The 25,551-nt window shown below is 43.1% G+C and overlaps 1 protein-coding gene across 1 annotated transcript; it reads right to left on the bottom strand.

Moving 5' to 3' along the window:
• Positions 1 to 222: 222 nt before the first annotated feature.
• On the bottom strand, positions 223 to 25,422 carry TOP2A (DNA topoisomerase II alpha). The gene is made up of 35 exons (XM_081166063.1): positions 25,142 to 25,422; positions 23,292 to 23,444; positions 22,887 to 22,977; positions 22,535 to 22,598; positions 22,037 to 22,182; positions 21,319 to 21,416; positions 20,559 to 20,771; positions 20,214 to 20,387; positions 19,362 to 19,463; positions 18,672 to 18,809; positions 18,375 to 18,513; positions 17,810 to 17,967; positions 16,360 to 16,485; positions 15,595 to 15,705; positions 15,356 to 15,461; positions 14,147 to 14,256; positions 12,777 to 12,869; positions 11,688 to 11,802; positions 10,028 to 10,149; positions 9,539 to 9,687; positions 9,071 to 9,302; positions 8,305 to 8,439; positions 8,001 to 8,201; positions 7,687 to 7,882; positions 7,090 to 7,181; positions 6,354 to 6,509; positions 6,158 to 6,241; positions 5,604 to 5,801; positions 5,340 to 5,448; positions 4,976 to 5,128; positions 4,588 to 4,690; positions 3,945 to 4,009; positions 2,165 to 2,296; positions 1,101 to 1,321; positions 223 to 491 (listed from the first exon to the last, which is right to left on the bottom strand). The coding sequence occupies exons 1-35, from the start codon at positions 25,172 to 25,174 to the stop codon at positions 348 to 350; spliced, it is 4,662 nt and encodes a 1,553-aa protein (XP_081022189.1). The 5' UTR covers positions 25,175 to 25,422; the 3' UTR covers positions 223 to 347.
• Positions 25,423 to 25,551: the final 129 nt, after the last annotated feature.

The following is a 25,551-nucleotide window of genomic DNA, read 5'->3' as shown; positions in this document are numbered from 1 at the left end:
GAAATACAGTCGCTGGCCTGAAGTCTCTGCATCCCTGCTTGGACTGGGGATAATGGGAGTTGTAGTCTAACAATTCTAGAGTCATGGGATCCCATCTCTGGCTTAGTGTTACAAGAACATGCTACGGTGAATTTGTGCACTCCACCTCCCCACAATGTATTTTTCTTTAGCACACACAAAAAACATGGTGATTCAGAAGCAGCAGAATTTCTAAGTAACGACTTCCAACAGAAATAAAATGTTTATTAAGATGAAAATGATAGTGAACAGTGTCAAATATTTACAGGGACAGACATGTTAAAACATCAAAAGGCAGACACCCCATTTTTGAACAAGGTGCTTTCAGTTCACAGTAGCTCGTCGTCCGATTCCTCAAGGTACTGGACAACTTTCCTGGGTCGACCCAACCTTTCACGTGCGACAGTTGGAAAAGGTGAATCCTCACCTGAGCTTATTTCAAGGGAAAATGACTCATCAACATTCTTGGATTTCTGCAAAGGAAAAAAAAAAGTGGGCCTGGTAAGCTCTCATAGGTATTATGTGGGCTCAGGAATGGCCACAACTAGCCCCTCCTTATGGAACATGGATGCATTAATGCATCAGTTGTGGGGAAGAAAAACTTTTAAGTGCTCTACAAGCACTCTGACGGATAGAGTGATATTCCTGGTTTATGTAGGAGAAACCACTTCAGCCACAGGCCCTAGGGCACTTCATTCCACAGCACACCAGAAATAAAACGCTACATATTTTATTAAGGGCGTGGTTTCCTTGCAGAGCACTGCAGGCTTGCCCCATGTTAACTTGTTTAGGGCACTCATAACCAGTTACCAACATATACAGATGCACTTTTAGCTAGGACTTCAAGGTGAACAAGATGGTGCGAGGCCCATGTATGGTTGATAAGAATGTTTAGAATTTGTTATAGGTTATGGAGAACACCCATATCTGCCCATATGCCAAAATCGACCTCAGTGGCGCCCTAAAACTATGGCACTCCACCCCCGTTGCTCTTTCAATTCTGGCCTTTAGGTATGCCTTAAAGACACTATCCTTCTATACTTAACAAAAAAGATGGAGAACAAAAATGGGGGCAAACAAACCTTAATTGCTGTAGTTTTTTTAAGAGCTGGGCCAAAGTCAGAATCAGAGTCGTCAGAGCTAGAAACCTTCCTTTTGGCAGTTTTTTTCAACTTGGGAGGTGCACACTTTTGGGAGGCTGCTTCATCTGTGCTGGACTCCGAACTCTTAGCTGCTGTTGCCTTCCTGGGTTTTGCGGTTGCCTTCTTCTTAGAGAAAGCATCCATAATAGAAGGCTGATTGCCTAAGAGCAAAAGAATCAGTGAAATCTCTGCTGTTTCTTTCCCACAAAAACCTGGATCTACCACAACGTTTTCAAGCCATTGCTTCAGAAACCCATTCCGGTAACTGTTAAGACAGTGTTAATTGCCAACACCATTTTCAAATGTCAGTCGAGGCTGGAAACAACTATGTGCTTCAACGACAGGAAAGAAACACGGCTATTTAATTGTGTGAGCAACTCCACAATGGAACAGGCTCTACTAAAAAACCTATGGAATCTTGGCTTGTTCACATTTGATGTGTTAACTTCCAGGGGCAGAAGAAATGTTCAATAGAGATTTGATGGATTTCAGAATATCCCTTTTCAAGGTAACAGTTACTACTTCATTTATTTCATGAGAATTAACCATAGATAAAGGTAGGTAAAGGTACCCTTGACCATTAGGTCCAGTCTATGGACGACTCTGGAGTTGAGTGCTCATCTTGCTTTACTGGCCAAGGGAGCTGGCGTTTGTCCACAGACAGCTTCCGGGTCATCTGGCCAGCATGGCGAACCAGAGCAGCGCACGGAAACGCCGTTTACCTTCCCACCAGAGTGGTACCTATTTATCTACTTGCACTTTGACGTGCTTTCGAACTGCTAGGTGGGCAGGAGAACCAACTACAGAACTAGAGTAATTGATTTGACTTTCTATTTTCCAAACCCTTAATTTCTAAGCTTATCAGTGAAACTGTGAACCTCCATCATGCAGTTTCTGCTTCCACCTATGTAGTGTAAGCCAGAACAAAACACCTTTTGGGGCACTTATAGTAATGTCACTGAATACTCACCTTTTAACATACAGACCATCAGTAGTAATCTTACCTTCAGCTACCTTTGCTGTTTTCTTGGCTGGAGCTCTCTTTTTGGGAGCAGGCTTGGCTGGCACATCAAGGGTAGCAGGCAGAGAAGAGGCTGCTGCAACTGGGTTGCCTGCATCATAGTCCTCCACGTGAACTTGAATAAAGAAAGTCCCCACTAAGCTAACATGTACTAAACATCGTGAATTCTATACTGAAAAATTCAGTATAGAATTTTTTTGCACAGAGAACAAACCAAGCCACTTTTAAGATTGCAAACATCCACGGGCAAGGATATGAATCTCTTTAGCTCTGAAACAGGGAAGGGGAAAGACAATGCAAACATTGTAACATGATCCCAATGCCAGGCCTGCACAGCATAAGACCCATGGACTGACCCATGTCCTCTTGCTATCTCTGCACCTCCCTAAGGGAATTCCAATTACAGCCACACTGTTGGATACAAATATTGTAGTCCACGGCAATGCACCAATATAAAAATCTCATGCTAATATAATGATGGAAGCAGAGAAAAAAGTATCTGCCAGCTAGAAGTATAGCAGTTAAAAGCAGGTGCACTATAGAAAATGGCAGTTAAAATGGTAACAAAAATGGCCCCTCTGCAGAAATATGGTCCTCTTGAGTTAATAAAAATGTAAAAGTAGCCCTCAGAGTGATTTAAGATGAACATGTAGATGAACATATTCACTGCTTCCTTACAAGGGAGTAAGCCAGAGCTTTCCAAACTTTTCATGTTGGTGATACACTTTTTAGACATGCCTCATTTCATGACACAGTAATTCAGTCTTACTAGCAAACTAGAAGTTATTAAACCCCTTTCAAGCCCCAGGACAAGTGTGTGACACACCTACACACTGCAGCCAACATACTAAGGTGTCATGATAAACAGTTTGGAAAGCTCTGGAGTAAGCAAAACTACCAAATGTTCCAAAACAATGTAGCAAGATATACCTCAAGGCTTCAAAATCCTTTTGTTTACAGAACTTGCAAAGAAAAGGGACCATGCAGGGAAATATCAGCACAAACATAAATATGAATGTATTAGGTAGTTCTTTTGTATGCAGATGGGATTTCCTTCTCATTTTTTAAGCCCTTGCAATCTGTCATATTACAATAATGACCGCTGCTCTTAACCTAGGACTGCAGTGATTTTGGCAGCTTCATACACTACAAAATCCCATTAAAACTAAAAATAAAAAGTATGCTTTTTTCAAATTCTGGTGATTCCGCACTTTTATTCTATACAATTTGAGGCTTTTAAAAAATCTTGCAGGAATTGGCCAGCAGATGCTTTTTGCATGAAGTGAGGAACAGTAAACCATGGGTAGTCAAAGTAAGGCCCGGGGGCCGGATCCAGCTCAATCGCCTTCTAAAGCCAGCCCGCAGACAGTCCGGGAATCAGCATGTTTTTACATGAGTAGAATGTGTCCTTATGTTTTAAATGCATCTCTGGGTTATTTGTGGGGCATAGGAATTCGTTCACCCCCCAAAAAAAATACAATCCGCCCTCCCACAAGGTCTGAGGGACAGTGGACCAGCCCCCTGCTGAAAAAGTTTGCTGACCCCTGCAGTAAACTATCTACTTTCAGCTGGGGGTGGAGATACAAAAATGAGAAAGTCACTTAACGGCAGTCCCATATTGCTGGTAGTCATGGTAACACCGATTTAATCACATGCAGCTATGGTATGATCTTGTTACTTTTATGCACCAGAACATTAATTTTTTAATAAAGACCGATGCCTGGCTGCGTTAACAATAGATGTTAAACTTGAGTGGTACTTACTGGAGATGGTGCTCTGTACCCCTTGTGGTTTGATGGCTTCTTTGCCTTTACGTCCCTTGGCTTTCCTAGAACACATAATACATACTATGGAGCAAATTCTCCCCATTTCAATGTGTTTGCTCCCTACGGTACAGAAATAGACTATATAGGACTGAATGGACAAATAGCATGGACTGTGTTCTTGGTATTGAAGTGACAACAAACGCTACACACCAGACACCTCTCACTTTTTCATTTCTGTTTGCTTCACCCCATTATGAAGAGCTTTGTAGTAACATGAGGTTAGTGCAAGTAGCTTGCCACCTTTTTTGTATATTTTCTATTATAACCTAACGAGATGGGAAGTGGGTGGCGCTGTGGTCTAAACCACTGAACCTAGGGCTTGCCAATTGGAAACCCTGGCGACAGGGTGAGCTCCTGTTGCTCGGTCCCAGGTCCTGCCAACCCAGGTAAATGGCGTTTCCATGCACTGCTCTGGTTTTGTCAAAAGCGGCTTAGTCATGCTGGCCACACGACCCAGAAAAACATCAGCTCCCTTGGCCAGTAAAGTGCAACCCCAGAGTTGTCCGCGACTGAACTGTCAGGAGTCCTTTACCTTTAACAAGAGTTACATTTTGTGTGTATTTGTGTGTACTTCACTCACATGGAAATAGTATTCTGTTCATCAGATGCAGCATTCTCAACCAATTCTTGGATGTCACCACCAGTGTCACTGAGGTTTGAATCTGACACACACTTTGCTTTTGCTGAAAGAAACGGCAGAAAATTAGGCTGCAACCTTACACATGCCAGCTCAGTACATGCTGCGGAGTTTGGCGGGACTTACTACTAGATAAATGTGTGTAGGACTGTAGCCTTAGAAAATGCTGTCAAGTAGAATCAACATTCTTAATCGCTTTTCCAAAGCTCCAAACTTTCCTTTTTTCAAAAAAATACAATTAAACCAAGGATATTTAACAAAGGCAATTTAATTATACCAAGAGTACAGCAGCAAGCAAAAGTTTCCACATCATTTTTAACCATAAACCTACCTTTTGCTGGGCAGCTTGACATGTTTTCAGGAGACAGCACAACCTCCATATCACCACCACCACCACCACTGTTGTCTGATTCCGAGTCAGATCCAGAGTTTTTCTTTGTTTCTTTTACTGGCTTGAATGGCAGTGTGGATTGTTTCTTGGTACCTTAAGTTAAACAAATTGGCTAAATTTTAAGACAATGCATGCTCTGTCCAAAAGAAAAAAGTATTGAGCACTTAGACAATGCATCTACACCTATGCACATTATTTTTTGCTCAATACAAACATCCAAACAATCTTTAAAACCTAAATGAAGCTTAATCTACTAAAGAAAAGCTACCAAAGAAAATGAATGGCACTTGTGAGCAGGTGTTACCTGGTTCTGTTTTAAATTTCTTTGCCAATCTTTGTTTAAGAGTCAATGGTTCCTTATCGCATGCTGATCCATCTTCTTCTTGAATCCCATTAGGCTCAGTTGTTTCACTCTACAGGTAAGCAAAGGGGGAAATTGGTCACTATACATACAATGGATGACAGGACAAAGGCATCAAAGAAAGTGGGAATATATACATATGCATAATACACTTTAATAGTGTGCGCACACACACATACCCCTTAACAGAGGCTAATATTATGTTACCTTGATTTTCCTTTTTACTTTCTTCTCTGCACCTGCTTTCATCTCCTCAGTCACACGGGGGATGACCCTCCTGCCATGTGGAGAGGGCATAATCTCCTGCAGCTGCTGCTTCTGTACTTTCAGCCTTCCTCCTTTCCCTTTGGCGGCCTTGCCTGCAGTTCCAGCCATCTCATCCTGCTTTTCCTTGTTTTCTTGCTCCTAGACGGGGTAGGTAGGTAGAAAGAAAGTGGGATAAAGAACTAGAAGCAAGAATGGGCAGCATGGGGATTTTAAATCTTGGTGTAACCAAAGCCCAGTCCACCCCCCAAAGGAAGCAAGCAAGCAAAATTGCTCATATCAGCATAGGCCAGAGGGCAACTGCCACTGGGGCAGCACTTGGCCACCGTCAGCCTCAGCAACATTCTTACTTGTGGGGTTTCAGATTCTTTGAGATGGCAGAACTCTGCTGAATGCTTACATTCTTCCCACCCTTAAGAGAGATTACTGCTATGATGGATCAAAACAGGCTGCAAACTGAATAACTGGCCAGCTACTCTTCCCCCAGAGTTACTTACTTCAAGAGCTTCAACAAAGGCAGCAAGATCTTCTCTCCATAAGTCATTAGGAGCCTTTCGTTTCAGGTTTTCCAGCTCCATTTCCTAATAAGAACCAGTGAGGAGGAAGAAATATTTAGGAGAAACAGCTGAATGCGTGTTTGAGTCTTCAACAATGTCATCTCTCAAGTTTCTCCCTAACAGCTCTTTCACCTACTTTGTCACCCCTTTGCTTGCAGAGCTCATCCTTTTTTTCCTTCGTCAGGTACCAGAGAGGCATGTTCAGAAGGTAGTTAAAATCTGGTCCAGAGGCTGCAGCAGATGCAGTTTCCTTATCACTGTCTCCCTCTTCTTCATCAATCTCTTCATTGCTCTAGAATGGAGAAAGTTGATTTGTTTGCTGAGACTGCTCGCTATCCATGGCAATGTACCTCTTGCCCAACACTTTATTTTGGACTGAGGAAAGCAGCAGTAATTGCCTGCTCTCTGAAGGGGATCCTGAACTCAATAGCCCCCACCCCCCGGGCAAAGATAGAATTACCTGCCACTACATCAGCCATGTCTACTGCAATAGGGCTGCCTTTCTGCCTTAAAAAGGCCAGTCATTCTTAAGACAGTGTGAAATTCAGGATGAAGATTTATTTCGGATATTTATAAAGCACCCAGGGCAATACGCAACAGGGGAAAAACATCACACATAACTATAAACATCAATAGATATTAAAATCCTGAATAAAATATTGCCTTTTATGACTCAATATTGTAAATTTGGGATTTTTACTGTAATCTGCCCTGTGATCTTTGGCTGAAGAGCAGCGCAAAAAATTAATAATACTCTCATTATTTTTGTGCTGCAGCACCTGCCATGGCAGTAGGGTTGGTGGAATCCCCTTCAAAGGACATAGAATCTGGAGAAGAGCTAAATTAAAAGGAAGAGACTGAAGATACACTACCTTCTGTTGAGACTCTTTCCATTTCTTTACTGGATCAGAATCATAACCCCTCTGGATAAGGACCTGTATCAATTCTTTCTTGGGTTTATTCTCTAGAAAAAAAACCACACACACATTTTCAGGTCACCACATGGAATGAAACCAGTTGAACAAGCAACCAAAAATCAATGGGTATATCAATTTAGCAATCTGGGCACTCTATTAGGAAGGAGCAAGGTCAATTTGCACACCACGTAGAGAAAATCAAAATCAAATTGACTTAACTTCATTCTCCTGTCCCATTTTCAACTGCCTTATTCTCAAGGCATAGTTCATGTTTTATCACTTCAGGATTAATTTGGTTTTATTTCATTTTTTTATGGGGGGTGGTGGTGGTCCACAAATAAACATTAGTATACGGTTTACTTCAAGGTGCATCTTTAGAAAATGAAGCTTGCCTCTCTATCTGAAGCAGGTTTGAATTCTGGAAGGAGAGCCTTTTCCTCCAGTGAAAATAAATTTGCGTTTGCCTGCCCCAGCCTCAGAAGAGGAACCAGCTGCCCTACCATCTTCAAGATAAGAAGCTGCTCATGGTAAGCTCTGGCAATACCTACTTACCAATCACTATTTGGCCTTCTATTTTTTCGAGGATAAAGCGAGCCTGGTTGTTCAGTTTTGCAGATTCTGCACTCAACATCCCAACAAGCCAGTCTTTCCTTAAGCCGTAATAGCGCAGCCTGAGCTCATAGAATTCCCGCAGAATATCCTCTGCAGTCTCATATTTCTTCAGGCACCCAACGTGGTCAAAGAGTACCTGGAGCAAATAGCAAAAACCCAGAAGTCTGTAACCTGCAAACCTATATGGATCATGGCTCAGAAGGCTGCATGGAGCCCCTTTGATACTTGCACTTCCCTACCCACTTATCACATACCATGTTGTTGCAGGAAAGAGAAGTCTGAAGTTTGAAGACCTTGTGTAGACCAGCAGCCTCTGCCTCCACCAGATTCTTCTCACTCATTTTTACAATGAATTTGACTGTGGTATCGGTGTGATACTCTTTGTAGTCTGTTATTAGGGGGGGAGTCTTCTCTGTGCCATTCAGCATAGGCTCCAGAACCTGTTCTTTATATACCTAAGGGTGGGGAAAGCAAGCAAGAGGTCAGTACTTTGTTTGTACCTTTCCCCCACCTCACCAGGAAGGCTCTAGGAGCATAGTAGAAAATTAAACATCTCACCTGGGTCCATGTCCGAACAGGAAGTTCAGAAATTTCAATGGTGGTCGAATCAAGAATAGACACCTCCCCGTTGACAAGGTACTGGTTTTGTCCCAGCGCATCTATTGTCCCCTTGAAATTTTTGTAACTTGGAAGCTTTAAAAAAAGAGAGGAAATTGTAACAGAGTAAGCCAAACAGCACTCAATTTTGCAGTTTATACAGTGTGCTCCGACTCCAATTCAGCAAGACCAGCTCAACTCCTTTGCAAATTTGGCCAGACAAGAGCAGTGTTGTAGGAAAAGCAGATAAGAGCAGAATTGCTGCTGGAGGGTTGTACTTGTACAGTGGACACTCGGGCTTGGGTTGGTTGTGAAAGCGGCAAACCTGGAAGTATTTTTCCAGGTTTCGCTGCTTGCGCATGTGCAGAAGCGGTCCTCCAGTTGCAAATTCCTTGGGATGCAGCCACTTCCGGAACGGATCCTGTTTGCAACTGGAGGTACCACTCTGTAGGGAGAAAAGAGCAGGCACTGGATTTTAATGAACAAGAGGGATGTCTTCAGAATGCATTTTATAATGTTCAAGACTGTGTCACTAAAACTTTCATCAAAAGGAGTAAACATTCACTGTCAACTTGCAAGGGCTGAAATCTCATGGCCCACAAATTGAGGTGCTGAAGTATCATGCTAGAAAGCAGCAATCTGCCCTTGCCCCCCCCTCCCACATGCCAATTAGCATTTCTCTTATGATCAGTCCTATTTCACTTAGCCATCAATACATTTGCATTACCATTGGAAGTGGCTCATCTCCATCTAGCATGCGCCGAATGTTATTCACCACTTCTCGGACATCATAGTTGGGAATCTTGCATGACCAGCCAGTTCCAATGCCCTCAGCACCATTGATTAGCACCATGGGAATGATTGGAATGTACCATTCCGGCTCAACCCGTTGGTTGTCATCATACAGAAATTTCAGCACACTGTCATCCGCTGGTGGGAAAGCCAAACGTGCCAATGAGCTAGAAAAGAAAGTGGCTTGTGCTTAAAACAGTTCTGAGATAGGAATCCTGGAAACAGGAAAAGTGCCATCTTGGGAAGGATAGAGGACCATCTTGCTAAACCTCCTGCTGTAGGGCATGCTACATCAAGATTATCATAGTGATTAGATTTAGGAACATGTTAAAACCACCATTATATGTTTCAAAACAACCCAGCCAAAGCCAAGAAAGCAGAAGTTGGACAGTGAGTTGCTAACCTGAGCATTGTGAAGATGTATCGAGGGCTGGCAGAATCTTTCCCACCATGCAGCCTGGTGCCAAACTGGCCAATGGGCTGAAGCAGATTGAGATTGTTGCTGCCCACAAAATTCTGAGCCAAATTGATGATGGTCATCATCAGTGAGTTCTGAAACCAAAACATAACAAACTGAAGCTGAAAGCATCTCCTTTTAAAAGAGGGACAAGGCCACCATCCTGGGACTGAATAAATAGTGCTGCAAAGGCAAGATTACATTGGGCACAAACATCGGCCAGAAGAACAGAAACTGACAGACACTTTAAGAATTTGTGCTGCTCAGACCATTTGGGACAGAGCAGGGTTGACATTTAATAACATCAATATCATTATAACTATAAAGCAACAACAAATACAAGTTTGATTATGTAAACACTGTTTGAGCAGTAGTACTGCTTCCTTGGCAGCTCATGGTCATTACTTGCCCAATCCCCACCCACATTTTAACTACCTCTCCATGGTGGTAAGACGACATCTCAGCTATTGATCCAGCCAACTGGGCAACCTTCACTTCCCGCTTGTCATTTCGTTTGAAGCATGTGAACAGAACTTTCCTCTGACCTGGTTTCAGTCCTGAAAAGAACGACAAGCAGGTTGCTTCAAGTCAAGCAATAGGCTTCTTTCCTTCGATAACCAGCACCTCTCAGTTAAGGCAAGGATGCCAGTTCAGCACTCAACAGATTCCCTGGAAACTTTCTTGATAGTTTGGTGCCTATAGACAAATGCTGCTCCCACATTTTAGTGGTTATTGATATATATTTTTAAATTTTGTTTTTATTCCTATGATGAATTTTGTTTTTTACTGTACAGGCTGCTTGGATAAATTAGTAGAAAAGTAGGATAAAAAACCCCAAACTCCCTCCAATGCTGCATCACTTTGAATACTTAGGTGCAAACAGAAGTGCAATAAGCTATTTTTGTTCTCTTACCACTGGTTTTCTATACACCCACCCACCTTATATCACAGCAAATAATTAAAGTAGTTTACCGTATTTTTCGCCCTATAGGACGCACTTTTCCCCCGCCAAAAATGAAGGGGAAATCTGGGTGCGTCCTATGGGGCGAATGCAGGCTTTCGCTGAAGCCTGGAGAGCGAGAGGGGTCGGTGCGCACCGACCCCTCTTGCTCTCCAGGCTTCAGGAAGCTATCCCCCCAGCCGCGCAAGGTCCCAGAGCGATGCCGAAGGTGCGCGCACCTTCGCCATTGCTCTCCGACCCGTTCACGGGGCTGGGGAAACTCCGGCTCCCCCCCCCCGGGCCCCGCAAGCTCTGGGAGTGATGGCGAAGGTGCGCTCACCTTCGCCAGCGCTCTCCGACCTGCTCTGGGGACTGGGGAAGCTCGGGCTTCCACCACCCCCAGCCCCTGCAAGCTCCGGGAGCAATGGCAAAGGTGAGCGCACCTTCGCCATCACTCCCAGAGCTTGCGCGGCTGGGGTCGGGGGATGCCGGAGCTTCCCCCGACCCCAGCCCCGCGAACAGGACCTTGCGTGGCTGGGGTCGGGGGAAGCTCTGGGAGTGATGGCGAAGGTGCGCTCACCTTCGCCAGCACTCTTGGACCTGCTCCGGGGGCGGGGGAAGCTCGGGCTTCCACCACCCCCAGCCCCTGCAAGCTCCGAGAGCAATGGCAAAGGTGCGCTCACCTTCGCCATCGCTCTGGGACCCTTTCTGGGGGCTGGGGGAAGCTCAGGCTTCCCCCACCCCCAGCCCCGCAAGCTCCGGGAGCCACTCTGGCTCCTGTTCTGGGGGCTGGGGTCAGGGGAAGCTCGGGCTTCTCCCGCCCCAGCCCCACGCCGGGGGGGGGGGGATAATTTTTTTCCCCTTTATCCTCCCCCCAAAAAATCTAGGTGCGTCCTATGGGCCGGTGCGTCCTATAGGGCGAAAAATACGGTACATTTTCAAATACTGTACTCTGAATTCTGCTTCAAGCAGAAGTGTTCAAAATAAAATTATTATACTTTTACACCTGCTGTTATTATAATGTCCCCACCTGCCCAACCTGCCCTTGTTGCCTGGGTCTGCTAATAAAATAATGACAGCTATGTTTATAAGGGGAACTATGTCTGAAATAACAGGAAACTTGATCTAGATTATGAAGTATAACAGATAACTTACCATCAACTAGTGAAGGGATGGATCGCTCATTGTCAGAATTTGAGAAGAGGACAAGTTCTTTGTTGATAAAATCATTGTAGGTCAGGTAATTTGTACTTTTGCCATATAAGTAAACCTACGAGTGACAAAGCAAGATTAAGTTATCAAACCTTCCAAACTGCTGCCTCTACTATAGTATCCTTCAAGTGTCATCCCCATCATAGCACAAAGGAAACAATATACTCTGATGCAAACATATATAGGTACTGAGAACTGCTAGCAAAGGGCATATCCAGAAATGCAGTCATCATTTGAGCTCATCACTGCTGAATGCCAAGTGAAAATGTTAACTGCCTGCATTGAGGTCTTATGTTTAATATGACAACCGCTGTGAAAAGCTTGGTCTGTGTTTAGCCCTAGCAACTGAGTATTTGTTGTTGTACAGTGATGAACATGCATGCAACAAACTCTGAGCTCAAGAGGGCACAGGAAGAAATTGCAGGAAACTTCAATTGTTATATGCTAGTGACACTTTAGCTCTTCCTCCTTTACTTTCATTCTAATCCATTACCACACCATAAAACAAGCTTCTTCCTCCTTACCGTTTCACGGAGGGGCAAAGCAACACATGGTGTTAAATGTGATAGTTTTTAAAGCAAAAACACAGATGGATCTGATCAGGGCTATGGTGACATAATTTAACCCTCCGTCCCTTTAACCAGCTGCAATCTTAAGGAAAATCACCCCCCCACTGTTATTTGCGTTTGGAAGCAAACTTTCATTAGCTCCAAAGCAGTGGGGGAAAAATGACTGCTCTATTGTCCTGCATTTTACCCACAATGCATTAACCCCCTGGCCAACTACTGAAATAATGCTTGACTGTCAAAAACCTTAGCCTTTTAAGAAGGTGCCTTATATCTGGTCTGTTCCCTCTAACTAGCAGCAGCTCTCCAGGGATCCAGGCAGAAATCTCTCTCAAGTTTCCTGCAACCTGCCAATGCTAGGGATTCATCCTGGACCTTCTGCATGTGAAGCATGTGTTTTGCCATTGAACTAGTCCTTCCCCAAACCATGTAGTGAGAATCCCATGCTGCTCTAATGGGAACTCACGTCTGGAAGGCCATGAAGCTTCCTCTCCCTTCGATCTTGCATGAAGTTTGTCAGCCACTCCTTTCGGTCATCAACCTTTTTTTTGCTAAAGGCCTAGGACATTAAAAAAATGATTAACTCAGATTAGTCTGGGATGGAGTGAGAAAAAAATTGACACTTACTGAAGCTGTTTAAATTCTTCTCAGTTTCCACTAAATTACCCACAGGCTTAGGCTGCCAATCTAGAACTCTCTCTCAGAACTGGACAGTACCAAAGTCCACTAAGAGAAGTTAGTAAAGTCAAATTAATGACTGGATCCAGCTTAAATCAAGAGACATTCAAGATCAGGAATTCAGGAATATGGACAAATACAGTCAGACACCCTGGAAGGCTGTTGAGTTAGAGGGCTTATCTACATTGCAGCCAACCATAATGCAAATATGTACAGCTGTGGTAATTGATGGGGTTTCCCCTCACTTCACTGTCAATTTAACTGCCATATAATCTTGAAGTCGACCCCCTGCCCCCCCCCCCAAATGCTGGGCTATCACATGCCAGAAAGACATTATCCAAACTTTGTTAAGTCAAGCACCACCAAGCTTTGCTGGTGTTTAATGATGGGAAATGGCCAGATTCAGCTACCAGAAGTTTCTGAACATTTGTTTCCAGGCTATTTAAAGTGTAGTGCTGTTGTTTCTTCTAATTGACTCTGCAAGCTTCTCTGCATGAGAACTCTTCTAGTTGACATGCAAGTTTCTATTCTGCCTAGAAACAAGCAGAAGGCTCCTGATGTTTGCGATATTCCTTCAGAGAAGCTGAACAGCTGGTTTAAACTCGTTCTGTTATTCACTCAAGGTCATGCTGACTATAGTAATAGGCCAGAAGGAGCCCAGGTTTCGCCCTTTCTCTTTTCTTCTGGTGTGGTGTTCTTTACATAGCATGCTTAGTGCTAAGGTTTTAGTTTTATTATAAGTTATTGTAAGTAAGTTTAAGTTAAACCTGCTGCAACTTATCTTATGGATAGTGCTAATCCAGATGTATCTGATTTGTGACCATTATGCACATTTGCCTTCAGTAGCAGGAAAGCTCTGATGGATGAAATATTAATTGCCCCTCGTCTTTTTTCTTCTTTTTGAAATCCTGCAACGTGTCTAAGTCTTTTTTTACTCTAACTATATGTTAGAATCTGCTCTGGATCAATATTGAGCAGAATTCTTGATACATTTGTCCAGGGACATTTATGGATATATCAGATAGTTCCAACTTTAAAAAAGAGAAAGGCTTATTTCTGGTAGGATCACTCAACATTTTAAAAGCAGATAATGATTACTGCCTAACTATTTTGCAGGTGTAATCCCCAAGCAACAGAGGATAGAAGCAATTTTGTTACCAGAGTAATCGCAGCATCATCTTCAGGGCCAGAATACTTGAAAGGTATTCGGTGCCTTGTCATCTCTGCAAAGTACTCTTTCGCTTCCTTTGCTGTGCTGGTACCCAGACCTAGAGAGATTAAGGACAGATAACACCACTAAGATCCACAAATAAAACCTAGGCAACTTAAGATATTCTCCACTGCGTGTACAAGTCTCTCTCTATATATATATATCTTGAAGCAAAGCACATTTACATAAATCTGGGGTGGCTAACCTTTTGCACATATTGTTGGATTCCAAACTCACATCATCCTGAGCAATGCTGGTTTGGGTTGATGGGAAACCAACATCATTTGGAGGATGACAGGTTAGCCACCCCTGAGATAAAAAACCAAACCAAAGGCTGCAGAGTTAGTATCCCATAGCTATTAGGTGCCATGCTATGCAGTTTATTTTCTTTGTATCATCTACAACTGCAGTCCAGGTCCAATATTAAAACAGTGCATCAACCCAATATGGAACACTACAAAGAGGAAGAAGAAAGCTGTTTCGAAAGAATTGCAGCAGGGAAAGTGGTTAAAGTACAATAGCGGGATTCCTTATTCAGGTATGTCTAGTGCAAGCTTATCATAGCTCTCTCCAGCAGACACAAAAGTGTTAGGTAAGTACCTTATTTGTTGAAACTTTGGCAATCAAAATGCCAGTCCATATAATATATAAAAATATATTAGGTTTCTGGTAGACCCCCACCCCCAGGATAAGGGAGTTCCAAACAGAACACCAACTGTTTATGTTGCTACAGGCGGAGACTATTTTGGATGAATCCAATTGTTGCATGACCAGCAATGTGCGGGTCCTTTTGGACAAAATGGAGGGCGAAATGGGGCAGGCGTATGTGTGCTTGGCTGACATGTGGGGGAACCCCCTCGCAAAATGGTCACTGCCTGTATAGCAAAGGTATTGCCAAGAGTACTTTCAGCTGACCTTGAGGTTGCTTAGGGTAAGTTAAGTGCTCCAAGATATCCCTTTCACATTCTCTGTCTTTTCTACATAGAAACTGGAAATGTGGTTATAGATAAAGCCCTTCAACTGCTTTTTCTGCCAGAGTTTACATGGAATATTTAATGTTTCCTCGGAGGCTGTTTACTAGTCTTAACTATCTAGCAGACACCCAACAGTTCTCATATGATCCAAGTTAGCTGTGTTAAAAATAGTTTTAACCAAACCTTTGTAGTACTTGATCTTCCAGTTTTTGTGGTTAGGAGTGCCGGCTTTCCATTCTTCATATTCAGGAATGCTATAGAAAGAAATCTCCTCTTTGTTTTTGGAAACCTAGTTTGAAGTAAAAAGTAACAACGGGAAAGCATTTTAAGACCTAAGATTCTAAACAGTGGAATTAAGGGGAAATGTTCTCAACTGGCTCAAGTGGTCACTCAGGAAGGGGGTGGAGGAAGAGCAAGCTTACCTTTACAATGGGAGTAATGAACTCTTCCAGGAAACGGTGTCTCAAAAGAGATGGCCAATTATGGTGTATGAAGTTAATAAGCAAGCCTTTGATGTGAGAACCATCTTGATCCTAAAGTGTTTCAGAAGACAAATTTTAGCCACTGGCAATGTGAAAGTAGAACTCAAGAGCATGCAGCACCCATCTTTTCAGTGACCAATGCTAGCCAACAACTCATTACGATACCAGTATGATCAAACACTTGGCCCTAGACTAGTTCTAACTTACTATGGTTTAGTCAAGGGACCTTCTTACATATTCAGTTGGATCTGTACATGGAAATGATTAAATAAAGGATAGCAGGTCCAACATAGCAAAAGGTGGGCTACATGATGGAACAACTCCATTGATAGGTGTTCAAAACACTTCCTTAAAGGGCCCACCTCCAGTCTTTCTTTAGGTTTCTTTTAAAGGTGCTCCATCAGACATTTGGGATGTAACTAGAAGTGTGCATTTATTGTTGCTTCATTTTTTAATTTTCATAATAAAATTAACAATTAAAATTTGTTTTATTCAGAAATTTTGAGTTACAAAGCAATACAGAGGTGTGGTAACTAAAGATAAGTACTGTTCCATGCTGATAGCTTTCACCTGTGGTTCTTAGAAGCTGAGTGCAGGGTAGGGACCAAAGGTGGACAAAACTACCCCAGGAGGAGCACGACATGTCCCCCACCAGTACTGTTACTGTTGGCAGGAGATACACTTGCCCATGAGAAAAAGACTGACCTGATCTGTCATTATCATTATTCTCCCATAACGCAGAGTCTTTAGTGATTCTTCATCATCATAGCTCTTCTTATATTGCAGGCCAACTATCTTGATAATGTTGTTGATTTCAGCATTCTCCATTATCTGAAAATGATCAGTTTTTCTCTTTAAGATTCAGTGTTATTCCAGGTCATGTGGCCAGCATGACTAAGCCGCTTGTGGTGCAACGGAACACCGAAGCCAGAGCAGTGCACAGAAACACTGTTTACCTTCCTGCCAGAGTGGTACCTATTTATCTTTTTGGTGTGCTTTCGAACTGCTATGTTGGCAGGAGCTGGGACCGAGCAACAGGAGCTCACCCCATTGCGGGGATTCGAACTGCCGACCTTCCGATCGGCAAGCCCAAGAGGCTCAGTGATTTAGACCACAGCGCCACCCACGTCCCTAAGATTCAGTGTACAAACTATCAACTTATGGATTCTGCCTATTTAGACAGATATTGATATCTTGCTTTTAAACTTGGCTCAACCCCTTTTTGTCTAGAACAGTGTTTCCCAAACGTTTTTGGGCAACGGCACACCTGCTTACCGGAAAAAAATCTCGCGGCACACCACCATTAAAGCCCCGCCCCGTGACGTCAGCGCGCAGCGTCACGCCGGGAGGGACGCACAAAAGTGAACGTTTTTTCCCTCCCCCTTGCCGGGGTGGGAGGAGGCAGCAGAGCGAGGGCAGCTGAGGCGGCGGCGGCTGCGATAGCGGGCGGAGGAGGAGCCGTCGCCGGGAGTTGCTGCTGCTGCTGTTGCTGCCCGGACATGCCGGCCTCCTCCTCCTCCGCTGTCTCGCGCTCCTCCCTTTTGCGCGCGCTGCCCCGCCGCTCGGCACCACCACCGCGGAGCCGCCCCCGGCTCGACGCGGATCCTCGCCGCCGCCGCCTCTCGCCGCCGCCTCTCACCCGCCTCCCTCCCACGGCACACCAGCCGGTGTCTCACGGCACAGTAGTGTGCCGCGGAACACCGGTTGGGAAACACTGGTCTAGAAGACTGATCTACAACGGGCAAGTTGGGATCCACTAGTGGGTTGTAATAGGAGCACCATTACCAGGCAAATATATAGTAAAATATTTAAAAAATGGGCCCCCAAATGTATGTTTAGTTTAAAAGTGGGTCCTGAGTCTGAAATGGTTGGAGATACCTGGTCTAGACTGCCATGGGTTATTAGCCTCAAAGTGCTTAACACATCTTAAAAGCACTTTAACCAAGCAGATTTTGCACCTCACAGCCCATTGAGTATCCACTGAGCAGAGCAGAAGTTGTCCTTGTCAACAGCTTCCATTGTGACAAGGCTTGGAAACGCAATCTCTTTCCTGTTACAATTTAGAAAACAGTTGACAGCTTTTATACACAATACCTAAAGCAAATCAAGGCCAAGTAAGATCCATGATGGAGTTTGCAAAGTACTGCCAACTCACCTGTTTGTGGGAGGCTTCCCGAACATTCAGCAGCTTTCCACGCAGAGGAAACACTCCAAATTTGTCCCTGCCCACAACTCCAAGACCAGAAACAGCTAGAGTTTTAGCTGAATCACCTTCTGTCAGAATAAGGGTACAGCTGGTAGAATTCTTGCTCCCTGGAATGAAAATTGAGCACCTTAATCCAGACAACTCCATTTACCTACATGCTCATCCTGTTTAATCAGGACTGGCTGTCAAGTTTCTGATTGCAAGAGTAGATCTGTCTCATGTTTCAGTCAGGCACAATTAGCAAAAGCATAGAGTATTGGGCAAGACAACAGACAGCAGCTTTACCCATGATGAAAGAAAGCTCTATATGCACAGAAGAAAGGATTTAGCTCTTTTCCAAACTGCAGCTTATGTATAAGCAAAACTGTTAGTCCTTTCTCTCTCTATGTCCTTAATCATCAATCAGGCCAGTTGCTACCACTGGTCAGGAATCTGGGTTCCTGTACAGAAGGGTATTTAACTTCTAAAAAGTATCAAAAGGCTTTTATGTTTGTAACCATACTGCGATACATACCAGCATCATTGGCATCATCTAGTTTAGGTATCCCTTTAATTCTGCTGTATTTTACAGAAGAACATTTCTTGTTCAGCTGAGCCTGGGCTTTAAATCTGACCCAGTTCAAAATGTTATCCACTATGCCACAACTGCTTACCTAGAAAGAAAGAAAAAGCTGTCTGTAGAAGCAAATATGATACAGAACATAAGGCTTGAGTCTTTTTTGCTTCTCAGTTTGTTTTGCACCCAGTTCCAGCTCAAGACAACTCCAAAACAATTAAACAATGACAACACAATGCACCCTACAGCACTTACCCCCTTGATAAACCTTTCGCTCAACTTGCATGTTGAGCCAAAACTCTTTGCTTGAAGGGTCATGTTCTCCTTTGTTTGGGAGTCAAAAGTTGGATTTTCAATCAAGCAGTTTACAAAGACCCACATGTGATTCTTCACCTAGAATTAAAGAGAGGTGTTATAAACTACTAATGTTTAGTTTATTGGACAACCTCATCTCTCAAACTTCCCCAGCTGCAAATGTGATATGTACCCATGTTGTTAATTAAGTTGACTAACTTGACATTTAGTAGAATCTATTCCCAGGTTATGGAAATTGTTTTCCAAAAGAAGGATAATCAAGTTTATTTAAAAAGTGATGGTGGGGAGGGGTGTGTGAAGCAAGATGCCTTCAAACAAGATGGGAGAACATGACAGAAATAACTAGCATGTAGGAAGCAGCATTTTTACCAAGTTGAGCTTCTCAGGCACAGGTAACAAAAGCGGTATCAGGCAACTTTTATATAACAATATTCCATTTTCTATATAATAATTAAAGGTATAAGAGGCCCATTTACCTTAGCATCTAGTCATGCTTTTATTTAAGGAATTTTTCTGTTAAAACTATTGTCTAATCTGCAACTAGAATTGTAGGGTGCTGTAAGACAACAAAGAGGCAAACTTTCGAAATGAGGTCTAAGAAGCCTAAACGGGGAAATCTGAGATTTATACCTGGAAAGGCTTCACTGACACTCCAAGTTTGTTCTTTTTCTTTACCATATCAATGAGTTTGGTGATAAGCTGGTCAGCAACATAGTCTACGTGTCTACCACCCTATAACGAAAAGAAAATCCAAGAATTAATAAAAGTTTCAAGGAGAGCCTACCACAACATATCATGAGTTTGGGAGTCTTAGAGTGTGTGCCTTGGCAAGCAGGATTTGTATTCAGCACCTTTGAAATTAGAGCTCCTGGATGGAGCCAATTCCTGTTGATCAGCCTGACTTGAGTTCAAGCTGGACTGCAAAAGAAGGAAATGATTGGAACATACTCCAAATCCTTTCCTTTGAAGGTCACTCATCTGACTTCATGGCCATGCAACAGTCACGTGACTGACAAGCGGACTGCCTCGTTAACTTGTCAAAATGGCCTAAGGGGGAAGCTCAGGATCTGGTCCACAGGTTCTCCACCCCTGCTATATCTAGTATTTAATTAGATAGAGGTAGATTGGCTGAGGAATAAAAGCTCCAAACTAGCTTCAAGAATGGATCTGGCCGATAGGCTGAGGAATAAAAGCTCCAAACTAGCTTCAAGAATGGATCTGGCCTGTAAGCTGATGGCCCCAATAATATTATGTATTTACTGTATTATGTAATACAGTAAAAACATTTACAATGCTTCTATAATAAATCAAGGAGACTTGTTAGGTTTAAGGTCTCATTTCCAAATCCAATAGCTACCATATTAGATTTTCTCCCCCCTTAAACGGATGATTTGTTTTCCTATAATTTAGCAATACTGTAACTGTTTCGCCATAAACAAGACAGATTAAACATATTCAGACTACAGAGCTGTAGCTGGTTACCTTTGTTGTAGCAATGCTATTGACGAAGCTGACTTGCTGGAAGCCCTTTTCACTCATTGTTACACAGACTTCCCACCGATCATTCACTTCTTCATGGACTACTTTCAGTAGATTGCCAGTTTCATCCACCTTGTCCTTTATATACAGATCTACATAACTGCGGAATCCATTGATCTGTAAATGAGAGAGGTATGTTGCAATGTTTGCAGAAAGCTTTTACCTCATTTGTTAACGTGTTAGGTGAAGATGGGTATAGCCATCCAATTAACTCTAAAACATTTTAATCCCAATCCAACACCTCATTGCCAAAAAGGGGAAGAAAAACAGTGAAAGTCATTCACTCACGAGTAGATTCTTTCCATTCAAGAAAACTTTGACACCTTTACTTGATCCTGCAATATCATAAGCTCTCCGAGACATTAGAGCCACAATATCTTTGTCCAGTGTGGTCATTTTAAATTTTGACAGATCGGGCTGGAAGGTGATGCATGTGAAGTCCTCACCATTAAAGTGCTTCAATTTCATCTCTCCAGCCATAGACATATTATTAGTCCAAGTCTGAGGAAGAAAACAGTTTACAATTTTATGTACAGAAACAACTAGATGAATTTCTTTAGCTACAGCTGATAGTTCCTAATCAAAGAACAGCATATATTTTTTTGTGGGCTCTACTTTTAGCTTAGTCACTTTTGCAATTTTCAGATAGGTACTGAAGATGTACAAGCACAACAGTTAAAAATGCTGACCAGCTGATGCCTGAACCTTTACAATACAGTGGTACCTCGGGTTAAGGACTTAATTCGTTCCGGAGGTCCGTTCTTAACCTGAAGCACCACTTTAGCTAATGAGGCCTCCTGCTGCTGCACCGCCGGAGCCCGATTTCTGTTCTCATCCTGAAGCAAAGTTCTTAACCCGAGGTACTATTTCTGGGTTAGAGGAGTCTGTAACCTGAAGCATATGTAACCCAAGGTACCACTGTATGTGGAGTAAATTTAGAAGTTGGTTCAATGTGCACTTGCGCATGTGTCCATGTATGTACCCAAATAACATTTGGGCCCAGGATCTTAAAAGCGCACAATACCTATCATTACAAGGTTCCATGTACCTGCTTAAAGTGCTTCTTATATTCTCTGCATGCAGTTTCCACAGTAAATTTGGTACTGAAGATGTTGCAGAGTTTTGCTCCATAACCATTTCGGCCACCTAAAACAATGTATAAAACAAATCAAGTTACTTACACACCATGAAGCTTTGCAGAGTTTAGGAGGTATACAGCCCAATCCTAGGCATGTTTACTCAGAAATAAGTCCCAATGAGGGCACTAGACGCTTACTCCCAAGCAGGTATACACAAGGCTGCAATCTTGAAGATTTGCTTGTTGTTTCAAGTGGGATTAAAACTCAGCATTCAAACCTTAAATGGAGTGTTCCCATCTTCCAACAAGAAAGCCCACATATGTGGCCCATTTCTATATCCTTCCCTGTAATATCAGTATTGTTCTATGCCGGTAAGGGTTGGTACCATGAGGCACTTTGAAACTTCAGTTCCCTCATCTATACCTCAACTCTTGCCTTTAGCTCAACAGTAGGAAGTTAGCATAACTTGTCCAGTATACTGATTTCAGGAAACAGGGGAACTATAAAACATGGGTTACATATTTTTAAATAATGCATATTAAATCAACTCTTCTTTACCCTTCAACCACTCTTCTGCACTTAATGAGAGACAAAGCTGTAGTGAAGAGACAGGTTTTTCAAAAGGGCTAGTCCCTTAAGACATAATTTCCCAGCTGGTTAATATTTTCTATTAAGGTTTTCCTCTACCTGTGACTTTCTTCTCATCATCATCGTAATTGCTGGAGGTCAAAAGCTGTCCAAAAATAAGAGCCGGCACATAGACTTTCTCTACTTTGTGCTCTACAACAGGAATCCCTTTTCCGTTGTTCCACACAGAGATTGTGTTATTCTCTCTAGAAAAAGAAACCCAACTCTTTATGAAACAGGAACACAAAAAAACCTCCGTTAATGGAATTAGCTCCCTATTCTACACAAGTGTTAGTAAGCAATGACTGCCTGTCCACTGCTCCAGAAATTTCTCATCTCTAAAGACAAGATTCTTATTCACCTTATGATTTTCAGCTGCAAACCCACTATTGGGTTTGTTTACAAATACAGAATTCAAAACTAAGCCCATCATATATAACTGACATGAAAGTCATATTTATATACAAATTCTGCAAAAATGAGCAACAGACAACAGGGGGCAATCTAAGCCTGCAATTCTTAAAATAGTTTACTACAAAGGTTTTGAATAGGACTTACGGGTCAATCATAACTTTGATACATGACATGTTCTTATCTCTCTGCTTGTTATCAGCAGCATTGACTGGAAAAAAATGAAAACACAAACAAAGCTTATTAGTAAAAAATGAAGTACTTAATGATATTTCTTACCTTGGCATTAAGAACCAGTGCCAGTAATCACAAGTTAAATGCATTTGTCATTGTGCCATTCACTACAGTACTGCAATTCCCATTTTATGGCTATGGTAGCAACTTGCTGAAGTACTGAGCTTGTGGATAAGCCAGAAAATTCCCCAAGCCAATTTAACATCAATTGCAATTCCTCTGTAATTCAATCCACTGGGACTAAAAGATGTTGCTCTCACCATACCTAGGATTTCGTCAAATATTTTATAAAGGCCAGGTACGAAGGTAACATCCCTGCAGTTCAGTCCAACATCTTCATCAAACACCCACATTTGCTGAAAAGTTAATTAAAAATAAGAAGATATTCAGTAAAAAGCAGACACTTTTACTCTGCTCATTCAGTGAGCACAAGGTCAGCATTGTCCAGTGATTCCCATAAGCCATGTGGCCTGACTGGAAGTGTCCTAAGATGCCATGACCTTGGAATACAGTTGTGGAAAAAATCACCCTCTCAACTTCCCAAATTAGAACAGTCTAAGCTCTGCTTTGTGATACTAGAACTTTATTTGCAATTAGCAAAACAAAGGAATCAGAAAAGCTTCCTCTCATTCAATCCCTACCTTAACTCCCCAAACAAAAAGCTTTTTACCTGAGTCACTTGTTCCACAGAGCCAATGTAGGTATCAGGCCGAAGCAATATATGCTCCAGCTGGCTTTTCTTCTGGTATATTCTTTCAACAGATAGCCTCTTTTTTGAATCTCCATCCGTGATCTTACCCACTTTAGGGTTTGCATCTACTGGCTGAATGGAAGCAAAATGAAAACATCATAAGTCACTGCATAAATGAGCTAACTTTGTGGGTTTCTGTAACAACAATGCTAGGATGGAAATAAAAACACACAAGACATGAATTTACCACCAAGCTAGTTTTGAAAGAAGGAATACATCAGATACTGTAGGCATCTGTCTCAAGAGACAATGGACTGCACATTTGGGGGGTGAAGTCAAGCTGCTGAGTTAGAAGCACTGAAGTGACCTCTGCAGGGAGCAAATCTGGTCAGTGTTTATGGAGGTCCTGGGCTGCCCAGATCACCATCACCATTTTATTTGTATGCTGCCTTTCCACAGTTAAAACAATGCTCGAGGCGGCTTACGATATGAAAAGATTTACATAATTTCAAATAAAGCAAAGTAGTCATAAAAATAAATAAAACACATTAAAAACTACATAACCAAACCGAACAATTTCCACATAAAAATATGACTAGACCCCTCTTGGTCTTGCTGATGTGGTCCAAAGGAAAACACCTGCTTGGCTGCAGGAGTTGCTGGAAGGAGGCAGACAAGGCACCATCCAGATTCCTTGGGGACTTGTGCAGGGTTTACTCCTTAGCCTTTTTGTCTCCCCAAAATATCCCGCAAGGCAGCAGAGGTTTAGGATCAGTTTTCCGTCTCCTAGAGGGGCCTCATTCCCACGCTGAGAAGCCCCATCTACCCCTCACTTCCTTCTACAGCACATGCAGAAACCATCTTCCTCCTGAGCCTGTCTACATGCAGGGAAAGTCCCCCTCACCTAGTTTAGCCAGCCCACCAAAGGTGCAAGCCCTCTCCTAACATCCCATACACCTGAAACTGAGATGAGAAAGGGGATAAAAGATTGTGCTCGCCTTTTACAGACAAAAGCCTGAGATTCAAGTCATCTATCTCTGAACGTCAGACTGTTTAGACAAAGAAGTTGTCGCCATGTCACGCCTGCGACATTTGGCTGGCCACTCTTAAAAAGATGAAGCTAGAATAGATGGATCTCTGATGTAATCCAGCAGAGCCATTAACAGTTTTACGTTTTGGGATGCTAATCCCCACATTCAAACGAGTTTATATTTTCTGTCTAGAAAGAAAACCTATTACGTCCAGCATCAGCAATATACTGAAGCTACAAAACACCCACAATCAAACGTTGTTGTGAATTTGGGTAGGAATTTGCCCTCCTAGATCCACAAAAATTATTGAAAAGCTCCATGAACCTCAATGAATTGAGGTTCTGCACCCCCTCCCATGAGAAGCCTGTCCCCATCGTAATGTCTCTGTAGCATAGACCTCCAAACCAGTACGTATTTTTTGAGGGGTTTTTTTTTGAGAGATAAGAAGGAACTGCGGGTCATGATAGGATTGTTGTAACACATATTAAGCTAAAATAAACAATTTTTTTTAAAAAAACCAGGAAACAAGGGAATTGGAGGCATCTATGCGGACGGTGGGTTTTTTTTTTAAAGATAGAGAAGTAGTAAGATGGCTGGGATTAAGAATGAATTAGAAGGGTCCAACGCTCGAGGGCAGAGATTAAAGGCCGCCACTAATTAGGGCCCGTTTAATTTCAATGGCGCTGTCCTGAATGAAAACCCCTCAGTCGATATTGAGTTACGTGGGGCTGGGAAGACGGTAAGAAGGCGGGTGTGTGAAATAACGGTGTGTGGGGGGGTTTTGGGGGGGAGACTCACCTTGAGCGGGGAAAAGGAGTCTTCTAAGTCCATGGTGGACCCGGTCGGAGCGAGAGGTGTAGAGGAAACAACAGAGCTAGCGGGGATTGTGGGGGTGGGAAGCGGCCGTTGAGAGGGGAGCAGCGGCCTAGTGCCTCAGACTTGCAGTCACCGAGCGCTGTGAACAGAGCCAACCACCTTCCCTCAGCCAAGCGGCTGCGAATGAGGCCGGACAAAGGCGGCAGGAAACGCTTCAGAGAGAGAGAGAGAGCGCTTTCGAAAAGCGTCGCCTCAGCCCGCTCAAACGGCCGCGACCAATCCCCGCCGGCCTGCTTTAGCTGCCGGGCCAATCGCCGTTCGGCACAGGGAAATACGGGTTAAGGAGGCGGGGAAGGAGAGTTCGCGCAGCCAATCGGAACGAAAGTCTGAGC

This window comes from Podarcis bocagei (assembly GCF_964188305.1).
Source record: "Podarcis bocagei genome assembly, chromosome: 13".
In the NCBI taxonomy this organism is placed as follows: Eukaryota; Metazoa; Chordata; class Lepidosauria; order Squamata; family Lacertidae; genus Podarcis; species Podarcis bocagei.
This window is presented reverse-complemented; position numbering and strand designations above follow the sequence as displayed.